Below are 24,361 nucleotides of genomic sequence, written 5' to 3'. Positions count from 1 at the left end.
GTTGGTCATGTTTAATTCTTTAAGGAGAAACAAAACAGCTTTTTATCAGTACAGAACACAAATCACAACCATTGTCCATCCATGGCTAAACATGTCTACATGTGTAAAACAGCTTTTCAAACAGGGGGGAAGAAAACACCAACTGGGGTTTTTTTTTTTTTTTTTTTTTTAACATGTGAGAGAATTTACAGATCGACAGGGATTCATGCTGTGACACATTTTATCTAGCGGTTTTAATTTCCATCTTCAAGCATGAACTAAAAAAAAAAAATTGAAAGAAAAACACAGGATACGTTATTGCCAGATTTGATTAGAGTTGGGCCGGAGATAACTTAAAAAAAAAAAAAAAAGAAGAAAAAACACAATAAAACAACAAAATGTCAGGAGTTAAAGACTTCAATTCTGATAAAAATTCACCCCTCTACCCGTCCCGCCTCGCTCCTCTAACTGAGAGCCACGCCCGCCCCCCCCCCCCCCCCCCCCCCCCCCACAGAGTCGACGCCCCCCACATATCCCCAAGTCGTCCAACCAGCCAGCAGCTCCTCCTGATGATTATGTGGCGTAGCGTTTGGTCCACTGTTTGGCTATCCTGTCGTGTTCTGGTCTGTTTGTTGTGTACTGTGTGGCGATGCTTCCAACCAGCGGGTCAGCTGTAAAAACACACAAATGCAACATGACATCAATATATATTACCATCTGCAAAAAATGTATGTAGTACCCGGTGCAAAATTTAGACAACTTTTGACTGTACAAATCCACCAGTTTGATCAACTTTTGACTGGTATTATATGCAAAGAAATAGATTAACATTAGCAGAAATACACTTATTTGCCTCCGTGCCGAAAATATGATGAGGAAATCAGCATTACTCTCATGTCTGTCTGAACAATTTGAAGCTTGAAAATGGAGCCAGCAGTCCGTTAGCTCAGCATAAAGGCTGATAATGAGGAAACTGCTAGCACTGACTCTGTTCAAAGCTAAGTAAAAAAAGCTTATTAGCACCTCTAAAGCTCACTAATTTATTTTCTGTATATTGTTTATTTACAGTTCATGTTTAGGAAGGTTTCAGAGATTTCTTTTTACATTTATCATACATGTCAGAAAAAATAGTGCTGCGAACATGAAGAGACTGAACTACGTTTTATTGAATTGAGGAGTTTGAGTGTTTTTACCATTCCTGTGTTCTTTGGACAACCCTGAAAAGGTGGAAATCAATGACATAGAGGGGCTACTAGCATGACCCCTCCCCCATGTACTCATGGTTACTATTTTCACACTGGGTAGTTTTACAAACTTTCCAAGAAAAATGGGATTTTCTTCGGATAATCTGCTGTTATTGATGAAAAGGGCCATGTTAAGTTAACGTCAGCATTGAAGGAGTTATTTTAAACCCAGCAGCTGAAGCATCTACTGGCAGGTGGAGCCATCGTGGGCTTCAGAGGCAGCTGCTCCGCAGGTGACAACCATAATGAAGCCGCCAAGGACTCATTTTAGATGAACTCTTAGTCTCCAATGGGGGTCAAGGCACAATACCGCAAGTTTTGCAAAATGAGGGTTCTCTACTACACAGATTCTATTTTAATTTGCAACTGACCTACTTTTTTACATGTGTTTTCATACCATTATGTAGTTTTTCCAGTATGAGCATCTATAATGTTCACACACACGTGTACACATTCTGTTCATGTGTTACCAATCTGCAAATATCTGATGATATGTGAGTTTTAAGACGAACCAGCTCATATGGACACCAGAACACAAGTGCAGATACTCTACTGTCTCACAAAAACACAGTATTAATCCTTATAATTATTTTATACAATATTAGTTCTAATGTGAATGTTATATTATTATCTGCAGCGACAGCACAAAAGCAGGAGATATGGATAAAATCCTGTTTTTTATCACAATAACAAAAGACTGTTGACCCATTTTTATAGTAAAAACCATCTTGCAAATGAAACAGCCTTCTTCATTTGCAAACCAAACAAGCTACATGGTATAAACAGTATGGTAAGCATCTCTTGATTCACTGTGTATTACCTCACACAGGGCTCATTATGGTTTCATCTATCAAAGGTCTGCATCCAGTATTTGTATTCAAGCTAAGAAGTGATACAACATGAAAGGTAGCGTCAACTAAAAATCAAAGGATGACATGTGCCGTTACTTTTAGAGTTGAGGTAAAGCTCGCTCGTAAACATAAAAACTACAGTACGCTGCTTACATGCAGAGAGTCGTAAGTCTGTGGTCGATCTTCAAAAACAATAAAAGACTACTTTAACTTAATAGAGATCTAAGAAAAGGGGCTTTAAGGCTCTGTAATGTGAGCTGGAATGTCAGAGAGGAGATTGAAAGGTAATGCATTTAAACCTTAAAAATCCTTTAAAGCGAGTAAGTGTCCCCCGAATAAAGAGTTTTATGATCTTGCCTCTAAACATCCAATATCAAAGGCTGCTGATAATACCTTTGTGTTTTAAACAGGAATATTGAGTTACCATGAATACTTCTCAAAAGCCAGGAAAATAAAAAGGGATGAGAAATAGAAAAAAACCCATTTATTTTTAAATATTTAAAGTATGTCAGCAGATTGAGCGGGTTTAACCAGGGTTTTTTCTATGCTTGTGTGTGTGTGGTCTGTCTTAAGCTACTTTTGGGGACGGCTTGTCCAAATGGGGACAAAAGCTGTATCGCCTATTGTAGAATAGCTGATTTTGGGGAATTGGTTTAGGTTGGAGTTAAGATTAGGCAATTCGTGGTTAAGGTTAAGGTTAGGGTAAGTCTCTAGGATTTAAATATAAGTCTAATAATGTAACTTCCCCAAACATGACCATGATTGTATCTATCTATCTATCTATCTATCTATATATATGTATGTATGTGTGTGTGTGTGTGTGTGTGTGTGTGTGTGTGTGCTGCAGTTCTCACCAGGGTTGCAGTCAGTGAGCAGGGAGCAGATGGACAGTAGGACCTTGGAGATGGTGAGGGCAGGACTCCAGTTGTCCTTCAGGATGTCCAGACAGATCACTCCCTGACTGTTGATGTTACAGTGGTAGATCCTCGTACGGAACGTCACCTGCACACACACACACACACGATTAAAAAGATGAGTGTGTAATCCACAGCTTTAACACATTTTCTTTCTGTGCCAAAGTCCATAGAAAAAAACTAACAATGTTATACTGACTCTTATCAAAAGATTTATACAGTATCGTTTCATACTATCTGAATAATCAGTATCGTCACTTCAATTAGGAAAACATCACCAGCTTTAAACCTGCTAGTTGATAGACAGACAGCCTGATGATTCACAACATTTTCCCATGTCATATTTCAAAAGCAGTTTGGGTAAAACAGCTCCTCCTTAAAAGAATAGAATTAGGACTGAGTGATCCCATATATCAAAAGGCCCTGGGAATGAGGATGAGAAGCATGAGCTGCTGATTTCATTTAGCTGCATTCCAAAGTGCAGCGCTGCCGTCTAGTGGAAGATATGAGAATGACATCAAACTCCTAACTGAAGCCATCGGTGCAGAAACACAGGCTTTACCGCCTGGTGAGAAACTATTCACATAAGAATTTCACCTTGGGTGGTTTGAAGGGGTAGTCTGGTGTGAAGGCGATGTCCAGGAAAAACACTCCACCCTCGTACACGGAGCCCGGAGGGCCCAGGATGGTCGACCTCCACTCATAGATGTTGTCTCCTTTAGGACCGGCGCTGTTGGTACAGAAGGAGGACTCATGTTTAAAATGCTTATAGCTACATCTTGTGTGTGTGTGTGTGTGTGTGTGTGTGTGTGTGTGTGTGTGTGTGTGTTTATGGTGTCCCTCTTGTGGTCTATGTCAGGAAGTGATTTCTACAGCCTGGTGCACTTTAGACCTCCTAACTGGATACGTTCTGTGGTGAGAGTTAGAGTTCTTTAATGAGAGAAAGCTCTTAATTTACAAGCCAAACACATGCAAAACCACGAGGAGAGAACTTCATATTAAACCATATGAAAGTGACACCCACAGAAACATAAAAAAAACCAAAAAGTGATATTGAGCAAGATATCTAAATGACAATTTGACTAAGTGACAATTGTTCAAACATTCTGATTTACAGCTGTATCTTAGTTTTTATTACTTAATTACTCTTTATTGTAAATCTATAAATGATTAATCAATTTAATGGATTAGTTGCCAACTATTTCATTGACAATTATTTTCATCATCATTAATCATTTTGAGTCAAAGTCAAAATTCTCAAGCTTCTCAAATGTGAATATTTTCTGTCTTCTTTAGTCCTCTATGACAGTAAACTGAATATATTGAACTGTAACAGCTTTGAGAGACAGTGATCAACATTATCAGACGCCTTTGACTCCCCCCCCCCCCCCTCCAACTTAAACATCTGCATTCTGCTTTTCTTTGACCTCTCTATCTTCTTTGTAATGAGGTTTATTCTAACTATCTCTCTCTCAACATCTGCTAAATGCCTACCACGTCTGTATAATTACCATCTTTTCTCCTAATGTTGCGCTGCCAGAAAAAAACCTCCCAAACATCCATTGTGTGTCATCTTATTGGTAATTCATTAAAAAAGAAAAATCGAGCACAATCGCCCCGCGCCGGTCTCCGTGCCAACGGAGTGGGAAGCGATAAAAAAAAGAGAAAAGATGAACACAACTTCATTTGCCTTTGGAGATAAAGCTTGAAGAGGAGCGGGGGCTGACGACTAGCTGCCGCTCCAGCAGAGCCTTGATTCAACGGCGGCGACGCGGTAAAGTCAACAGCAAGCTTCTGTTGGGTGTTTTAATGTCGGGAGATGTTTTCACATAATTGACTGCTTGATGACACGCTCCGGGAAAACACTTTGCCTTTTTTAAATGATAAGTAGGGGTTCTTAAAGCTTGTGGAATCAAAATCAAAAGAGTTGTTTTCAGTGAGAGAACTGTACATGCACACTACACACTACAGGGAAGAAGGAGATAATTCTTATAATAAACATGCTGACAAAATGATCCATTATTCAGCACGAGTATGATTCAGTAAATAAATGTGCTGTGTCGAGCGTAGTTACTCTGCACGGTGTTTGTGGAATAAGTAGCTGGTGTTCCTGTTTCTCTGCCTGTTCTGAGAGACGACAGGAGAGGGAAATGTCAGACGGTAATCTCACTTTCTGAAGCAGACGCTCCACTCTGCTGCTCTTCATCAGGACGCGCTGGAAATACCAGCCGGGATCCTGACCCTCATACTAGTGACTGACAGAACACTGGCAAGAAATCACCAACATCTATTTTCCCACTAGCTGAATTTTTTATTGTTGCCGTCATATGAATTTCAGGAGTAAATGAGCATTAAAAGGACCAAGAAGTCAGAGCAGGCTAAATTCATACAGATCATCAGTAAAGAGAACTCTCTCTCTGATAGGTTGTTGGAACATCTGGTGAAAAGTGAAAATTAACCACCACTCAGGTGTTGAGGGACGGCTGTAGGGCCTAGTTCATTTCTACTAGGAAAATGTAACTCAGTCTATTCATCTTTTTTCTAATGTAGTTTACATTAATAGAATGATTTAATTCTTGGAACAGTGTATTATTTACCTTCTCGTGTATTTCTAGGGGTGTATTATGTGTAGGAGACTGTTGGTACTGTGTTCTTTGTGAAATAATCACTTTCATTGTGATGGTTGGTCATGTGACCTTATGTCTATTTATCGCACTGTGTGTAGTTGTGCAATTTTTGCTGAGTGAACCTGAGGAAGCTGCAGGCGAAACCACTGAAATAAAGTCATAGTAAAGTCAGATAAGTGTTCGGTGGTTAATTTGGACTTTTCATACAGACCATATTGCTATAGTTATTATTATTTATTACATATAGTTTTATTTGATTAGTTCCTGTGAATAGATACAGATGTGTTTTATATTGTGTGGTTGTTTTGACTGTGCATGTCAATGATTAATAAGTCATTTCCTGATAACGATAATAAAGTATCTATTTAAATTAGCTGCAGCTACCACTGATTCCTTCAGACAGTTTAATACAATATGGGGCTCCCAGGCTAAAACTGTGGGCCCTTGTTTCTCCACATCTCTGTGAACAGTGTTTGCATTACTTAGAAGTTAGTTTGTGGTAACTTGGAAATGTGCATTGTGTAAGCACAATATAAACTAAAATAATAAAGGCTTTTAAAATGAGATTTTAATACAGGCCTCTCTACAACAGGTGGCCTCGAAACAAAGTAATAATGTAGGCATCACCTCATTTCACTTTATGTCGGGCTTTACTACGCCAAATTCCAATTAGACAAATTGCAGCACAGTGAACAGGAGGAGCATTCGGGGGGCCCCCCTGACAGTTCGGGGGGCCCAGGTGCAGATGGTAATCCAGCCTGGTGAAAGAAGGCTTTATGTAAAGTGATCATTGCTTGATAAAAGTTGCTTTAGTAGAAAATGTGAACATTGGTGTTTGTTTGGTGAATTAGAATAGTAATACTAAATGAACATTAAAGACATAATGTAGAATATTATGGGATTCATCCAATCATTCATGACACCCCTACACATGTTTTTCATTTTCACAGTCTATGCTGTACCAGACCTGAACAAATGTAACACATGTTGCATGTTATCAGAATATAATGCAGCTTCTAGTGTAAGCTCATATTCTACACTGCTGGCTCCTATGCTCCATGCAAACACATGAGTAGAAAGTGAGTGAGTGCAACTTTGCATAATCACAACTAGAAATACCACTTCATGGTTGTATGCCTCCACCGACATGTCAAGTTGCAGTTTACATCGACATCTGTCTAGACTATGTTACATATGTAGTGAAGACAAAAATTAATTTAATAAGAAGGTATTGAATGTATTTTCGTTGGACAACAACCATCTTCAGGTCACAGTGAAGCTGACCTTCGACCACCAAAATCTTATCAGTTCATCCTTCAGTCCAAGTGGACATTTATGCCAAATCTGAAGAAAATCCCTCAAGGTGTTTCTTACACAATGCCTCTGCCCAACGGTGGTCACCGGTGCCAAGACATATAAAGAAAAAATAACTGACTTGTCATAATCTGAAATGATATTTACATAATTTAGAACTTGGAGCAATTGTGAGGCCTAGTGCCAATTTTGTACAAACAGACCACATTGTTCTTTGTGACAGGAAGTGAACCTGGTGGGTGAAGGGGAACTGTGTACAGCTATAGATCTGAAACTTTTCCAAAAAAGAAATCTGGCAGATCAAATACACCACCTGGTCCCAACCTTTTTTGGCCCAGTGACCCCTTATAGCTAAGAAAAGTCTATTGTTTCTACCCCTGTCACAGTCTGTTTAATTATATTACATATCTAGTTTTCAATTAATGGTTTTACAAGAAAAAAAAAAATTGGGACATAGAAGATGAGTAGCAGAAATGTATTTTTGCCCACATATAAAATGATATTTTATTCTGACAGTCACATCAGAAAAAGTGGGGGGTGTTTTATATTCAAGGAGTAGACAATTACATGTTTATCCTTCTTGAATGGACCAAGTCTATACATAGTGTTGTATTCAGGGTATTTTATAGCCTTCGTGTTGCTAGGCTAGCCAGTTTCTTCTATTTATAGTGAATGTTAAAATCAGTCAGCACTAAAAGTGTGTGATTAGCTCAGTTTAAGTTTCTGGAGGCTGTGCCTACACGGTTTCCTGCTACGGAGGAAATAGTTTCATGAGTGAAAACGAGACCAAAACATCTTCTGACATCTTTACTGCAGAAACAGACCACTGACTCAATCTGTCAAACTGAAAAAATACTTCTGTTACAGAGGAGGAGCTCACAAAGACAAAGAGGCAGTGTGAAAAATGCTAATTACAGAAGAAAATCATTTGGACCACTGTGAGTGTGAATATGTGACTAATAGTGTGTGAGTCTACTTAAGTGTCAGCATGAAGTCAATGATGGAACAGTGACACACGGATGATGACTCGTGTTGTGGTATAATTCTTTAAATAGCGCCAAAAACACGGAGAACAAAACAAGATTGAAATATTCAGATTTAACTTAACAACTGCGGTGTGCTATCCAGATGTGAAAACAACAGGAGAAAGCCCCCCCTGTGGTATAAAAAAAATACCACATGTCCCCTCGAGGAATGCAGAATGAAACAGTGTGTTAGCGGCTCTCCTGCAGCGAGGCCCGACTTACGACAGGAATGCTAATATACATGTTACTGGTCACACCACAAGACCTCAAGCCAGGACCCGCTGCTGTGCCAAGAATAGATATTGTATCATTTCCCACTGAATCAACCAGACTGAGGTTTCTTATGCCTGACAACAGAGGCGTCTCACATTCAGAGGCGAGCCGCAGAAAAGAAGCCCGGGCTTCCTCCCCGCCTGCCCCCGACTCACACAAAGGCCACCCAGTGCTTTTGTGTGAGCCAGTAATATGCCATGCTATCACTGTTGTCATTCACTTCAATATCAGGGGAGCCTCTTGTGCGACCTCTGTGTACACACACACGCTGGAAAGAAGAGTGCTGACATTTCGGGCTGTTCTTTTTTTTTTTTTTTTTTAAAGCCTTTAACCTTTCAAACAGGCACATGGTAGTTTACCCAAAACTGACTGAAAAGCAGAACATGTTATCTGAAAGGAATCATCTCCCACTACTACAATGAGCTGTGACACATACACACACACACCATGTTTTCACTTTACCAAATAATGTTTAACACTGGTATTCAATTTTTAAAAAAGCGGTATGAATTCATGCCGACTTACTAACTGAGCTGAGGAAAAAGTACTGTAATTTATTTAAATTCAAACTGAAATTTAAAATCCAGAAATATCCAGTTATCAAAAGGGGATATATTCATTTAACATACTGTATATATTAACTGTTTTCAATAGCATGGGTTAAATGACAACAGTTTTAGAAGATTCAAACTCAACTTCTGTGGTGAGTTACTGACTTTCAAGTCCACATAACGTTAGCAAATAACTATTAGCAATTTAAAGCTATCTTTCGTTTAAAATGTGGGAGAATCACTATGTAGTTTGATTTTTATTCCACTTCCACTATTCCTGGTTTGTAAAAAGGAGGTTACTTTTCTAGCACATGTAACATTAGCAAATAACTTTTAGCAATTTGTGGAATTGGAACAAGTGGAAGCTACTTGGCCTCGCTTGCTAACGTAACTACAGATTCCCCGCCTCAATTTCACCACCTGCTGAGTCATTGGCAAACCCAAAACTGGTGGTCCTGTAACAGTAACCTCTATACTGTATGTGACTCTGACTCAAATCATGACACTGCAATAATGTAGCAAGAGCTGCCATCACAGCTGGGAGGAAGCAACAGGTAACCAAAAAAAAGAAAAAAAAAAGAAAAAGAAGTTTGCTCTGTAACCGTCTGCTCCAATTTAAATCTCAGTGCATCAGTACAGCAGACTGTGCCTTGTTCTCCAGCCTGAGCCAATCTTAAAAATACACCCACACATGCCCTGCTGACCTCAGTAAATGAAACTATTGCTCTTCTTGCTAACGCAAAATGAGGTAAACCAGAGAGCGGCGCTTGAACTAATAATCCTGGCGGCAAACCGCGCGCATTTGGGATTCGATACAATAACATAGATGGAAAAGTTGTGGCCAAAGGTGACGACAGTACGACCGCCTCTCGGTAGGGTCAGCTCAGACTGAAAGGAGGCAGAGAAAATGAACAAAACAATGTTAATCCAATGCAGGGCCTAGTATTATGCTACGTGAGTTACGTGATTGAATTGTTTCGAAATTGACCTCGTAGAAAAAGTGACAACTGCTCCTAGAGAATAAAAAATACCATTTTTCTTTTTCATAATCAAAATTCTGATTGAATTTGTAAACACGTAAAAAAAAAAAAAATACATCCAGAAGATACATTTTCATTTCTTAGCAAAATCTAGTTTTAATTTCCGTTTGACTTTAAGCGTACGAGCCTTACAAACGATAATGAGACAGTCTGTTCTCTCTTCATATTCCTCTCTTGTTATCTCTCATGTTTAAATGAAGCTATTTTTCTCCATCTCCGCGGTTTGTTTTGTTCCGTGGGGGCTTTCTCACTCGAACCGCTGCTGTGCGAGTCTCGTCTCTATAGACCTTTAATATCCACGCTGCCATCAGCGCACACTGGGCTCATTTTCAATCACCGCTATCTGCCTGCGATGGTATTGTGATGACAAGGAGAAACACTGTAATAAGCTGCCTGACTGAGACAATATAATGACTCTACTTCACTTGAATGCAGAGGAGACTCCACGCAGCAGCAGCAGCAGCAGCAGCAGCAATAGAGGCCCTACCCGCACACACCCGCCCCTTCATTCCCCGCCAATTGAATACAATGGCAATCAGCCTGTAAATGTTCCTGGGTGCTTCATGAGGACAGTGCAGGGTGAGTATATCACATGGTAGCGTTCATAATGCTCCTCTGAAACAAAAGTGTCACATCGGAGACTGATGAGTCCTCCTTAAAGTAGGTTGTTGTTGTTATTACAATGAGTGAAATTAATGACACTAATAAGAAACATATTCCTTGACACGCTGAAATCCCAAACATTACAATAAAACTGATAATCACCACAATTAAAATGCGTTCCACTGAATTACACCGGACGATTCGCACAAATACAACCACTTCAAAATCACTCTTTGGCCTGGAATAATTCCTTTGTAAGACAGTATGATCATAGTAATTACTGTATGATTCTACTGCCAGTTGATTTATGATGGTAATCATTTTATGGACCCACCAAACTCACAAAATGACCATGAATTGATTATTTTACAGCTGATTTAGAAGAGGACTGTAAAGATCAAAGAATGTCGACTTCAGTAGAAATTAAATGTATTCACAATTTTTGGTAAGTGCCACAGCTGCAATATTGTTTAAATATGAAGATTATGTAAAGTATAAATAAGCCTTTTAAAACAGTGCAGGCTGAATGAACACCACACTGATTTTTAAAAAATCTATTTTTAGGAGCTTTTTACAATGATGAGATTCTATTGGGAAGTTTGTCCTGGGGGTGGCGCAAGAGCAAAACGTCATGAGGTCATTAAATCACATGCTTTATCCCTTCGGAGCCACATATGCACACTCCAAATGTCACAATAATTTCCCCCGTTTATAGCGTGATAGTGTACAGCTGGAAACTGCGGCCTGGTGGTGGAGCTGGCGGAGAGGTCAGGAGTTATACAGAGGGGGGGAAAAAAACTTAAAAAACAAGAGCAGACAAACAGTGGCATTGTCAGGCTGCTGTCACTACTAGTGCTGATACAATACCCACGTGATACTTTTATAATAAGTAACTTTAAGAAACATAAGTGTGGTATGCAAAACTCGGGTTTTATATTAGAGCTTTGTCAGTTCCTGACTCTTTTCTATACTATTTTACAATACTGTTTATTTAATGTGTTTAGTTGTGGTGAGTGTATAAAAAGAACCACTCCATTCAAACACAGACATCCACATTCAAATGTATTCATCATTCACTTACTGTTGAAAATACAGCCCAACTGATATTGGCCTATCACAGATGGATTGGGATTGGGTGTTAATACTGTCCCCCATATGTGCCTGATATATATATATATAGGCAGTATTCTATGTATATTTAATCCTTTTTCCTAATTCAAGTCTACTACATACATACATATTAAACTCTGCACTGATGTCATTTTATAACATTTTTATTTATTCTTAAACTGTTAAATATCACAGCCTCCATTATATATCTTTGTCCCAAGTGTTTGGTAACCACAATTGGGGGGAAAGGTGTGTTTATGTACATATTCTGTACATGTAAGATTTTTGGCCAAGATATCAATCAGAATTTTTTATTCCCTAATATCGGTGTTGGCATCTGCCCCAAAAAATCTAGTATCGGTTGAGTCCTAGTTGTAAACTTTATTCTTGATTTGTGTTATAGTCAAATTTAGCAATTAATTGTAATTAATGAGTTTAAAGTGTACAGGGCTTAGGTCTAATTTCTCAATGGTGCTACTAAAAAAAAATCTGAGGTCACACCGGTGCGACCAGCTGTTTGAAAAAAATAATAAAATCTCTGCGACTCTGAAAGTCTCCCTGAGGTTCAACCTTCAACAACAAACACACATTAGGCCCATATTGTGGTCTAAACCAATCAGAGATAGTGAAGGGGCGGGACCACCCTCTGATTGGCCGTGGTCCAGATATTCCTGTGTGTAATGCGTGTGCTGCAGTCAGACAGAGAGAGTGGATGTAGAGTGAATGTAGCCACGGATGACAAGATGAAAAGAACGATTGACAACTTTTTCGTGAAGAATGTTAAGAAGTTAAGGCCTGATCCGTCCGAAAATCATAACGAATGCTCTGACACGGAGCCATCAACCTCCCAGGTCATGTCAAGCCCTAGTCAGGAGACGGCCTCAGATAATGAGCCACATACGATCGACTCCCATTTCCCCCACTGTGATGAAAAAAAAGATCCTGTAAGTCATTATAATGAGAAACTAGCTCAAAATAATGACTTAGTATTTTCAAAATAATGAGAAACTATCTCATAATAATGACTATTTCATTTATCTTGAGATTAAGCACCAACACTTTTCAGTGAAGTTACCTTTCTTGTGGAATTGTTCAAATAAAAGAACTTTATGTTGACCAGATTGTTAGTTAATCATTTACAAGTCAATATTGCCTATATGGACAGCTATTTAAAAAATGTGAACCTGTAAAACTGCGGTGTTGAATGCGATGTGGTCGAAAATTTGGGTGCGCTTAACTTTTGTGCTGGTGCACTTAAGAAATTTGCAACCAGTGAAAAAAGTTAGTTTAGAGCCCTGGTGTACTAATTGAACACACCAATTGTCAGTTTTGCTTGTAACTTGTGGTAAGCTGTTTGGGTCCTGGAAACTAAAAAGGAAATGACATAATGCATTAAATAAGCAGTCACCCATACCTCGTTAAGAAAAGAAGACAAAGTCCTTAACACACGCAGCTATACAAAACTCTACCTACAGTAAAAAATCTGACGCCTGCAAAATTTGGAAGTATCTGATAAAAAAAACCAGTCATTAAGGTCATGTCCTGACATTTAATGCCAGCTTTCAAGACTGCCAAGTGTAATGGAAACCTTTCAGTCTGCACTGAAACAATATAGAGATTCAACGCTCTACCTGACGCTGCCGGGAGATAAAATGAAGCATCTACCACCCACCCCCCTCACCCTCGCTGCCCAACTAAAGCCTGGCATGCAGAAGGGAAACTTCTTAAAACTTCCATCTGTGCAGCAGCTCAGGGCTCGGCGCAGCTTTCAGGGCAAGTAACAAGCGGCGTACAGGCCAGCCACTTCCTCTCCAGGGAGGAGGCTTTTTATAGATGTGAAGAAGCTGTTGAGACAAAAAAACCTCAGCAGTCACAAAACACGCAAGACGGTAACGCTGCTGCAGAGGTGTGTGTGTGTGGAGAGACACCGAGAGGAGGAATCACACGCAGGCCTCTTGCTCAACAGACACACACACACACACACACACAAAGGCAGTGGCCACTTCTTTTGTTATATACGAACCAGAGTCAGAAACAAGTACAAAATACACAAAAAAATCATCCGATTTCCAAATTTTTCAACCTAAAAATAGCACTAACACCATATGTATCCACCTCACTTAACACCAATTACCTCAGTGTACATGTCTTTCTTTAGCCGTCATGAGCCCCGAACCGAGAATGTCAGGAATCTGACACCCGGGGGGGGGGGGATCTTAAGAGGAGATATGGTGGACAACAGCGCAGTGCATGGAGGACAAGAGGCAGGGAGAAAGACAAGAGAGGATAAAGCAGGAGCGTCAGGAAGCCGGCAATAAATAAAATAGCTGGTGGAGAGGAAAAAAGGAATAAAACATGTTGAATGAAAAGCAACACAGGACGAGTGGGAGGGAGGGAGAGTGTGGGGGGGGGTGCAGCAGGCCTGTGATGTCGGCAGTTTGCACTTCAGTGGCAACGAGGCTATAAAAAAATAAAAATAAAAAGAGGCCCTGCGTGGCATTCCCTGTGTGGAGTATAATTAGATTTTGATAAATGACAGATGAAAGACTCCTCCGTGGAGAGCTCAGAAGACAAAGTTTGCAACTAGAGACGCGCTGCTGATGATAATAATGGAAACTAGTCAGAAAAAAAAAAAAAGAGGCGAAACAACCTTGAGAGAAACGAGACGACGAGCGACTGACTCATCGATGTGTAATCCATTAAACAGCATCTGCAGGGCCGAGCTGGCCGGCTCCATTCATACTCTAATGAGCAGATTCTGTGTTAAATGAAGCAGAAAGGACCCAAAAAAAAAAATCCAGTCAAAAAAAAAAAATCCCCTCTCTGCACGTGGTGCTGAATAGAGGGTTTTCTACAGAGTGGAACTAAACAATATGAAGAGATGAGGCCTTTCTTCATGCTGGTGGTGACAGAGAAAGATAAATCACTCAGGGTGTGGTCGCACCACGCCGGTTTGTTTTTATCTCAGCTCTCAAGCATATCCTCCCTTATTTTCATTTAGCAAAAGGTGAGAATACGTCTCCTGAACGTGGGCTTCAGTGAACAGAACGTCCACGAATGCATCTCCAAATCAGCTGAGTCTGTTTTGGTCTTATGCCGTCCTCTGATAACGGGAAATTAAAAAAATAAACCCTGATATTTTGTAAAGAAAACTACAGCACAGCTCTCTCTCGGGAATTGCGCCAATTAGCAAAAAGCAATCTAAAAAATGCAAAATGACAGATGTTGATATCTGCCAGGCATTTCTGAAATTACATTTACTCTTCATGTGTTCTTCAAATTAGATAAATCACTCAGGGTGATTTATCTAAGTGATGCATCAGTGTCAAACATCTCCAAATCTAATTTATCTGACCTCCTCCCAATAAAGCCTGGAGACCCTCACTGTGCAGTAAAAGCTCTCTTCTTGCAGGTTGGTTGCAGGCGACAAAGCTGAAACAAATAGCTGATTAATTAGAAGTTAATAGGCAACTATTTTCATAATCTAATAATCATTAAAAGTAATCTTTTCCAGGCAAAAATGCCAAAGAGTCAGATTTTCTCAATTGTGAGTAATTACTAATTTGATTTACTTTATGTGACTATTGATTGGGCCAAAGAAAAAATTTGCTGCTTTTCATTAAGACTTTATTCAACGCCAGTGTTTGGTTCACCTTCCAGTGGAGTCTTTGTGTTTTCATGTCGTCTGATTGTTAATTTGTAGACTTGGATCGTGGTGAAATATTGGTCATTTGAACTTGTTTCAGCTGACTCAAAACTTGACTTGGACTTAACTGACCTGAAACTCAGCCATGTGAAAAACACTATTAACAGCCTTGAAAGTGAAAGTGTTTCAACATACATTCTGAATCTGATCATCAAGTGAAACCATTTCGCTGCCACAGAAAAGAGCTGAACGTCGCCTCAAAACTAAATCTCATGTCAACAATCCTGCATTCATCAAATCTCCTTCTCTCTAAGCCGTCGCAGGTTCTAGGCAGCCCCCGATGTGAGGAGGTAATCCTTGACGCTGCAGGGGGGGGGGGGGGGGGGATTCAGCTACTGCGTGCACTCTCCTAAAGTTGGGGATTTATGACTCTCTGACACACTCACACACGCTTGCAGCCGAGGAGTGTTGGGTGAAAACAGCTCCTGGCGAAGCCTAAAAGCTCCATCTGTGGTCAGGGTTCAGCTTCTAAATACTTGTTTTGGGTCTGGGCTGCGTAACTCGTGGTTTTTTTTTTAAGCTCGATGCCGTGCAATCAGGTCTAGACATTGTGACCTGCGGCTCCCACCTGCCTTCATCACACACACACGCACGCACCACACGGGCTTTAATGCCAACAAAGAGACCTGTCATCATCTCAAGATACCTAAACTGTTGCTTCGAGAGAGACATCACGTCTTCCTGACACCTCTCTGCAGCTCTGTAGTAAAAAGATGTGACAAGCATTTGATTGCAACACCTTCACCTCAGTGGCACAATGCAAAACATTTAACCCCAGGTGTGTGTGATAATGTACACTGAAGGCATTTGCTTATCAGGGCTATATTGCCATCATATACCTACTGCAACAGGTCTATTTCCACCTAGACACTGTTGGAAAGGGTTGAAATCTCCTGTGCTGTGAACACCGTCACACCATCATTACCGGGGGGGGGGGGGATAAGCTAATTGACATGTGGGTGGACATACCACTCGTTGCCTGGATATCCAACTACCTCACGCCTGACCACAGTATGTTCTCATCTGACACATTAGTGGGCAGCACTAGAGCGCAGCGGGGTTCTGCCTGCGGCCTCTATACCTCTGACTTCAGGTATAGATCAAAGTCATCACCTGCAGACATTCTCGGATAACTCGGCTATTGTGGGCTCTCGGGGTGGAAGTGGTGGATAGCTTTGTGGAGTAGTGTGAGCTCAGCCCCCTACAGCTTCACATCACAAAGACTAAAGGGGCTTGTCGTAGACTTCAAGGCGGTGGAGGACGACCCCCGACCCCTGCCACAAGCAGTTGAACTGACGTTGAGGTGATTGATGACTACAAGAACCTGGGAGTATACCGTGACAATAAACCAGACTGTTCTAGGAAGACGGACTCAATGGTAGAACATCTTCTATGCAGATGTGCTCATTAAGAAGAATTGTTCTGTTCTTGGAATCGAACTAAAGACTCTGGCAGATATGTCCGAAAGTAAGACGCTGTAGAAACTTCTCAAAATCATGGACAACCCCTCTCAACCATTGCATGCCTCTGTAGAAGGACTTTCAGAGCAGTAGGAGACTTGTCGCCACCAATGCAAGACTGAACTGTAGATCCTGTCAACTGAAGACCATCAGACTCTAATTAGCACCTACATACCCTTTTCAGTAAAGACAACAACACAACATTTCGTCATCTAACACTCTACAGGCTTAAACCCAATGTGTGCACTAAGTAATTTATTGCATTACATCGAGCGCAGTATCTGTCGAGGCAGCCGTGTCATCACCCCATCTGGTTCTGCTTCTGCTATCAGTACCGTGGCCATCATTCTATCATTCAATATTAATATGAATTGTCACTTTCAACCCGCCACTGACAACTACATTGTTCTATTTTGCACTGTCTATCCACTATCCATGTCTGTGGCTGTACTGTGTAAATATTTTATTTTATTTTGACTTCATCTTTTTGTCTGGTTACTTTTATTTATGGTACAAAGTATCTAGATTTGACTCAGAATGGTGTTTGTTCTAGCCTGTGTTTCTGTTGCATTGAGAGTTTCCTTCTGGATTAATAAAGTTATTTCTTATACTCTTACAACAAAATAATAATAATAAAAAAGGTTTAAGAATAATGACCAGGATCATGTTATGTACAGTACACAGTGTGTTCAGTATTAGCAGGAGACTGACAGAAGCTCCACCACATGGTACAAATCCATTTTCGTGACGCGTGTCTAAACCTGCCTGGCTTGTTTGAAGGACAGGTTAAACTGACTCAATTTGGCAAACAAAACAAAAAAGCAGTTTCATAGGCAGGGACTGGATTAGATCTGAGCCTGTACTACACATACTAACCTGGACCTGGATGTATCAATACCATCAGGTTCCTTTGGGGTCAGGCAAAGGTTCAGACCTTAGACCTCCAGTAGTTAGAACTGGTAACTAACCACTATGACTTGTCTTTTCCTCTTTTTACTAGAGGGTCTTGTAGAGGGCTGTCCTGTAGAGATAAAGACCCTGAACACCTGCTTCACATATTAGTCATACTTCAATTACTACTAGCAACGTTGTTACTGTGCCTCCCTCTCTCTCTGTCTCTCTCTTCCCCTTCTTTCTTTCTCAACCCCAACCGGTCGAGGCAGATGACGCCCACCTAGAGCCCGGTTCTTCTTGAAGGGGAGTTTTTCCTTACCGTTGTTGCCAAGTGCTCGCTCACGTGGGGAATGTTGGGTCTCTGTAAATTAAATTAAAGAGTACAGTCTAGACCTGCTCTATGTGAAAAGTGCCTCGAGATAACTAAAATTGATTTTAAGGTATTACTGCATGTACTCCGGATGTGTGTGTTTGTGGTCTCTGTTGCTTCGTTATTTATGGAAACTAATGTGATTCAGTGGTGAAGTTATTGTAGTTCAAGCCAGTCAGTCAGAGAAAAGTCCACTTAAGTATACTGGACTAGTTTTCTAGGACAATTAGAGGATATTGTCTTTTTTATTTGTCAAAACATGCTGCCTACATTACCCACAGTGCAACTTGACCCACTCGATTGCACAGATTGTGGAGTGTTATGCAGGTAAGCTCTTTTCTTTCTAACCACACACACAAACACACACACACACACAAGCTTTCAATGATTGGAATCAAGGATACGTTCCAGTGAGATTCAGTCCTCAGCTCTCATGATAATAATAATATTCCACCACTATGTGAAAAGAGCAATACTTAACAAAGAGGTAACCTTTCTATAAATAAGCAGCGCACAGTACAGCATCTATCGCATCTGTCATTTACTGAGTCTAAAGAGGAGGAAGAGAGGAGCATCCGTCTCTCGTTGCTTTGATATGTTTGAGGCTTTTGATTGACTCGACATTCAAGGCAGTGAAGCAAAAGCATCTTTTTCCAAACTGGCAAATAGACAAAGAGGGGCTTTTTAACTTTGGGGGCGGGGGGGGGGGGGGGGGGGGGGGGGGGGGGGGGAACACCTACATGAGCATATGTAAAGGACTATTTACAGCAGATTTTCACGACAGACTACAAAACAGGCAGCTGAAACACACACCAACACACACACACACATACACACATATCCATAACACAATGAAAACGGTCCTTTTAATGATGCCATGCACTCGTTTGCTTACCTGCAGTTTGGTGGTGGATCCAACGTAATGTCAGCCAGTTCCTTCTGAATTCTGCAGAAGCAAACAGAAGCCACGCATCAACAAGCTAAGCTCTGATCAAATACTGCAAATCCAAACTCAAAGCCTGGATGGAAAGCAGGACGCCTGATGGAAATGAGAAAAAGCTGCTTTGCGAATTCTTCAGTTATAAACTAAAAACCTCAAAGTCAGGACCAGCTTTTGTTGACATGAATGTAACTTTAAAGAACTACAAAACCGAGACTAGTCCGGGTTTGGTTAGATGATCTTGTGTCTGTTTTCTTCAATTCGTTCTCTGTCTTCAGCTGGACTCGTTGCCAATACATTGGATCAACTCCTGACTTGTTTTCAGCTGTTGGGGTGATAAATTCTCCCTAAAGAGACTGAACAGCAGGCCTGGGAATAAACGGCAGCATACCTCAGCTAAGCCTTTAAACCACTCACTGTAGTCAGCGTTAAATAAAAAAATGAAAAAAGGAGGGATAACTATATCCTCGAGTCGTGAACATCACTAATCTTTCTCCTCCATCACATGGACGGCAGGGGGTCTCACCTTTTCGCACTCGTAGAGAGGAGTTTGGATGTCTTGCTCATGCTGGCTTTGCTTTCTCGTTTCTTCTGGGAGTTCGGCTCCTGCTGCTGCTGCTGCTGATGATGAGTTGAGGATGAAGAGGAGGAAGAGCTGGTGCTGGCACGGGAATCTTCATCCGACATACCGAGCCTGGGGAACAAAAAGGTAGTGAGAGTTTATTTTAGGTTTGTTTTTTTTGTTTTGCATATAAACCCTTATACATCTCAACTCCACAGCTAAATCACTCAAAAGAAATCTGACATTTAAGTGCAGAGTCTTGCTGTAGGGCAAATAAGAAGAGCAGCTGCAACATTTGACACTTAAGATAAATCTTCAGGTTGCACTCTTAAATTCGGCATGCATCCAATACACTGTAATATACTCCCAACTGTCTTTTTCCACCAAACATGCCCGTGGGTGGCAGTGAGTTGTGTGTGAACCAATTTAAGTGTTGATTTTATTCACATGTGCAACTCTCTGGTGGTCCACATGTACGCCGAATTGATCAGAAGACCCTCCAAATTACTTTAAGGTCTCACATCATGTTGTATCGAGTAGAAACGCGGCGCGATACGCGTGCGAACTTTAAATCGTCTGTTTTTTCAACGCAATCTTGCGAGTCGTTTACATCTCGGCGAATTTGCATATAGACGATGTGAACCACATCCACGAATCCCACGGTGCTACCAGACTCCATACACGTTTCCGTCGTTTTAAATAGCAGGCCCGGACTAACTGGATCCAGCAGCAGCAGAAGAATGACGGCTGTGTGGATGTTGTTGTGGAGCGTTTTTTTTCTTCTCCTCTTTCATAATGCTCACTTCTGACCTCTGCTTATGCTCACAGCTCTGCTCATATTCTTCAGCTTGGTCGGGCTGCGACAAAGGAAATCATTTGGTGAAATAGTTCGTGTGAAGGCCTCTGCCTGACACACACATAAGACACACATAACACACATACACACACACACCAGAGCTCAGGTCGAAATGGAAAAGCAATGGAACATCGACGGGGCGCTGTCGCTGCAGTCGGGCAGAGAGCTCCTCCGACACTAAGCAACAATCAGCAGGCCCAATCAAACTTTCCCCCGAACAAGTCAGCGCGTGCCGCAGCGCTGTCACGCCGTTCCTCGCGCCGCCATTCAGTACCAACACCACACTGGGTCCACTTAAAGCTCCTGCTCGCGTTTCTTTTCTTTTTTTTTTTAAAGCTGTATCCGTCGACATGCAGCTGATCTCAGTCACAGGATGGACCGACTCCTCAGCTCCTCTCTGACCGTCACACAGACACACACACACTCTCCAAGCATCCTCCACAACACACACACTACACACACACAACACGCGCCGACACAACAGCACGCGCTGGAACACAAATATAGATGATTTCTACCTTTCTTTGTGTGTGTGCACAGCCTGTGTGTGTGTGCCTCAGCCGCCAGGACGCACCGTGTCAAGACAGCCACACTAAGGAAGAAAAACACTTCCGGTCAACATTTTTAAAAATAAAAGCGCAGAGGATTAAACGGTCTCATAAAAAAACGGAAAACGTAAACATTTATTTCCTACTTTTTAATTAATTTTTAAAGTTTGTTTATTGATCCATTGGTTATCGTTCACGTCTGATATGATCAGGCTGTTGATTGAACTGAAATAAAATGAGCTGCAGCTGCATTTTATTTAAATTTTTAGTCAACGTTGTAATCAAATGCTGTGTTCATTGCTTTTGTTGTTATTGTTATTATTCATTGTTATTATTATTATTATTATTATTATTATTATTATTATGATCATCATCATCATCATTATTATTATTAGCAATAGTAGCAATATGATTGTTATTAAGTATAATCTAAATGTTGCTTAAGATGTTTTTGTACCCTGCAAAGATTTAGCAAAATTCTACATTGTTATTGTAAATCTCTGCTTTAGAAACAATGCTGTAGGCCATAAAAACCTACAATCAGTGCAGTCACTGCAGGTTTGAATATCAGCATGATATAGAGATAGAGAACCACAGCTCTGATCCAGGACCTGATTAACCTGCTGTGGGGCCTGAGGGAAAAGGTTTGTGGTTTGGCCCCTGTAGACCTCCACATCACATGATAGCACTTTAAAGCTAGAATGCATTGTTGATTCATTGATTAGTTGATTGACAGAAAAGTACTTGACAACAATTTTGACAACTGATTTATTGTTTAAGTCATTAAAAAAATAAAAAAAAGCAAAGTATGCTGAACTTGTACTGGTACCAACTTCTCAAATGTGAATATTTGGTCATTTTCCAGTTTCCCATAATGAGATACTCATTATCTTTGAGTTTGTGACTGTTGGTTAAGACACAACAAAATATGTATACGTAAACATATGTTAACTTGGGCTTCAGGGAATAATGATTACTAATCGATCGTTAAAGAAAATAACAGTCAGAACTATTGATCATCAAAACAGTTCCTGTGGTGAAATAATACAACCTGCCTTCAGTTTTCTGTGCACAGTTTGATAAAAACACAACTTTACAACATATAAGCTCAATATAAATTAAAACAATGAATGTCTTAAAGCTAGATTTGAATGCAGGGCCCCTCTATAGGACCTTAAGGGATTCACTTGGCTGGTTGGTAATCCAGACCTGCTTCAATCTGTCATGGTTCATCATTTATAATCAATGTTGAGATTTAACCACGCTTTTATTTTGTAGGGTTAAACAGTGTACCATCCGGTATCCTCGTAAACCACTCACGTGAGCTTGACGCTGCCGCTGGACGCGTGCCTCCTCTCGCCGGAAGTGTTGGTCCAGCAGCAGACAGACAGACATCCTAACATCTACATTCATCACTTTATCAAGTCACAGCGTTAGTGTGACAGAGTGACGTCAGAGATTGAGAGCTGTGTGATGAAACAACGTCAGAGAGAAGAGCTCAGTGATGTCCAATTAATGACTCCATTACTCCAAATCAATCAATGAAATGAATGAATGAATGACTAACTTACTGACCTCTCTGAAGTGTGGCTCATACTTCATTTACTTCTTGTTAATTAACAGCTTCATGTTAACTGGTGGAAACTGATCCATCCTCATATGATTGGCTAGAACTCTTAAATACAAGCAATGTTTCAAACACTTGTCACCTGGCAGAGTTAAGATGAAGCTCATCTCCCCCAAACAACTTTTATTTTATTCTGATTGGATAACGCTGCTGTCAGGTGGAAACCTTGTAACTCCATATCTTGTTTTGGACATACTAGGTTTCCGACAGTGACTATAATGATCAACATCAAGAGAATGGGTCACGTTTTGTGTCCTTTTTCTGTAGAACTGAACAAAAAGAAAATGATGAGGGCCCCTTTCTGCTCAAGGGCCCACTGGGCACTTGCCCAGATTGCCTATATGGTAGATCCGCCCATGGATGCTCCTCCTTGTGTAGGTGATTGGGCCACTTTTTGCTTAATCGCCCAATGCACTAAAAAAAAAGAAAAAAATGACCATGGCTGGATTTACCATATAGGCAGTTTGGGCAAGTGCTCAAGGGCCCTTGAGCAGAAAGAGGCCCTCAATGGTAAATGGTAAATGGACTGTACTTATATAGTACTCTTCTAGTCGTTATGACAGCTCAAAGCACTTTTACACTACATGTCACATTCACCCATTCACACACACATTCATACACTGATGACAGGAGCTACCACACAGGATGCCAACCTGCTCATCAGAAGGATTAGACATTTATACACCGTTGGCGCAGCAACGGGAGCAATTTGGGGTTAAGTATCTTGCTCAAGGACACATCGACATGTGGACTGGAGGAGCCGGGAATCGAACCGCGGTGGACGACCGCTCTACCTCCTGAGCCACAGCCACTCAGTGATGGGAGAAAAAATGTGAGTGCTTTTTTTTTTTTGCTCCTTTTTGTCAGGCTCTACAGAAATACAACATGAGGCTTGACCCGTTCTCTTGATGTTGATCATTTTGGTCACTGTCAGAAATCTAGTATGTCCAAATACACCCGTGTGCCTCAAAGCACTTGGGGGGGGGGGGGCTCTTTCATACCATCAGCCACCAGACTGTACAACACCACAGCTCCCAGTACCTCTCACTCCCACTAATAAGACTGAGGCTGTCCCTACTGTTCCCTCTACTGTATATAGTATTTTATTTATCACTTTCACCCATACGCTGCTACTTTTTTCCACTGTACTTCTGTGTCAATTTGAATTTCTGTCAAGGGGGATCAATAAAGATGCATCTTATCCTTATTTCAAATAACAAAATATGTGAGTTAAATACGAGTTTAAGTATAAGTTACAAGGTTTTCCACCCAATAGCAGCGTGATCCAATGAGAATAAAATAAAAGTTGTTTGGGGGACATTAGCTTTAGTGCCTGGGGGCCCCTGCAGCCTTGTGTATGACATTTAACAGTCTTCTTATGATGAATATAAGGATAGTCTTTAATATTTTTTTAAATATCTGTAATAAAATGGTATTGTTCAGGCCCCACAGCTGTTAAAACATCATCTATCCCACACATCTGCACACTATAACAGTATAACATTAAAGCACAATTGCATTAAAACAACAATTTAATTCAAAAAAATGTTGCATGCTTTCACCACAAAGTGTGTATTCACTTTTTTTTTTTACCTCTTTGGCCTGTCTCTATCCTCATAAGAACATTTACTCACCATTTATAGAATTACACTCCATTTATCAGCTATCACCCATTCTTTTTCTGTAAGGTGTTCAAGATGTCACTCGTGTCACTCGTGTTAGTTCTAACTAAAGCTTCTCATCGCATGGAGGTCATAAAAAGAGGCTACAGTTAAGCCATTAGCTTGAGTTACTACCCACCACTAAAACAGAGCCAGCAAAGAGTTGAGTGACACTTTTAAAAGGCCGTTACACCTCTCGATAAAAC

At 40.7% G+C, this 24,361-nt stretch overlaps 1 protein-coding gene across 2 annotated transcripts; it reads right to left on the bottom strand.

Moving 5' to 3' along the window:
- Positions 1-507: 507 nt before the first annotated feature.
- On the bottom strand, positions 508-20,923 carry ube2e1 (ubiquitin-conjugating enzyme E2E 1). Of its 2 annotated transcripts, none has more exons than XM_062436485.1 (6): positions 20,838-20,923; positions 19,428-19,595; positions 18,857-18,907; positions 3,586-3,718; positions 2,929-3,076; positions 508-650 (listed from the first exon to the last, which is right to left on the bottom strand). In XM_062436485.1, the coding sequence occupies exons 2-6, from the start codon at positions 19,586-19,588 to the stop codon at positions 553-555; spliced, it is 591 nt and encodes a 196-aa protein (XP_062292469.1). In that variant the 5' UTR covers positions 19,589-19,595; positions 20,838-20,923; the 3' UTR covers positions 508-552. The 2 variants fall into 2 exon arrangements, with proteins under 2 accessions (XP_062292469.1, XP_062292468.1); XM_062436484.1 differs by lacking the exon at positions 20,838-20,923 and adding an exon at positions 20,416-20,676.
- Between the last annotated feature and the right edge of the window lie 3,438 nt (positions 20,924-24,361).

This window comes from Scomber scombrus, chromosome 16 (genome assembly GCF_963691925.1).
Source record: "Scomber scombrus chromosome 16, fScoSco1.1, whole genome shotgun sequence".
NCBI classification, from domain to species: Eukaryota; Metazoa; Chordata; class Actinopteri; order Scombriformes; family Scombridae; genus Scomber; species Scomber scombrus.
Note: the sequence above shows the minus strand (reverse complement) of the source record. Positions and strands in the feature narration are given on the sequence as shown.

Excerpts from the sequence above, each read along its gene's own strand:
- ube2e1 (XM_062436485.1), bottom strand. The coding sequence starts at position 19,588 with ATGTCGGATGAAGATTCCCGTGCCAGCACCAGCTCTTCCTCCTCTTCA. Across the intron at positions 3,719-18,856 it reads GATCCACCACCAAACTGCAG|CGCCGGTCCTAAAGGAGACA; the intron begins GTAAGCAAACGA and ends CTGTACCAACAG. Across the intron at positions 3,077-3,585 it reads ACCCCTTCAAACCACCCAAG|GTGACGTTCCGTACGAGGAT; the intron begins GTGAAATTCTTA and ends GTGTGTGTGCAG.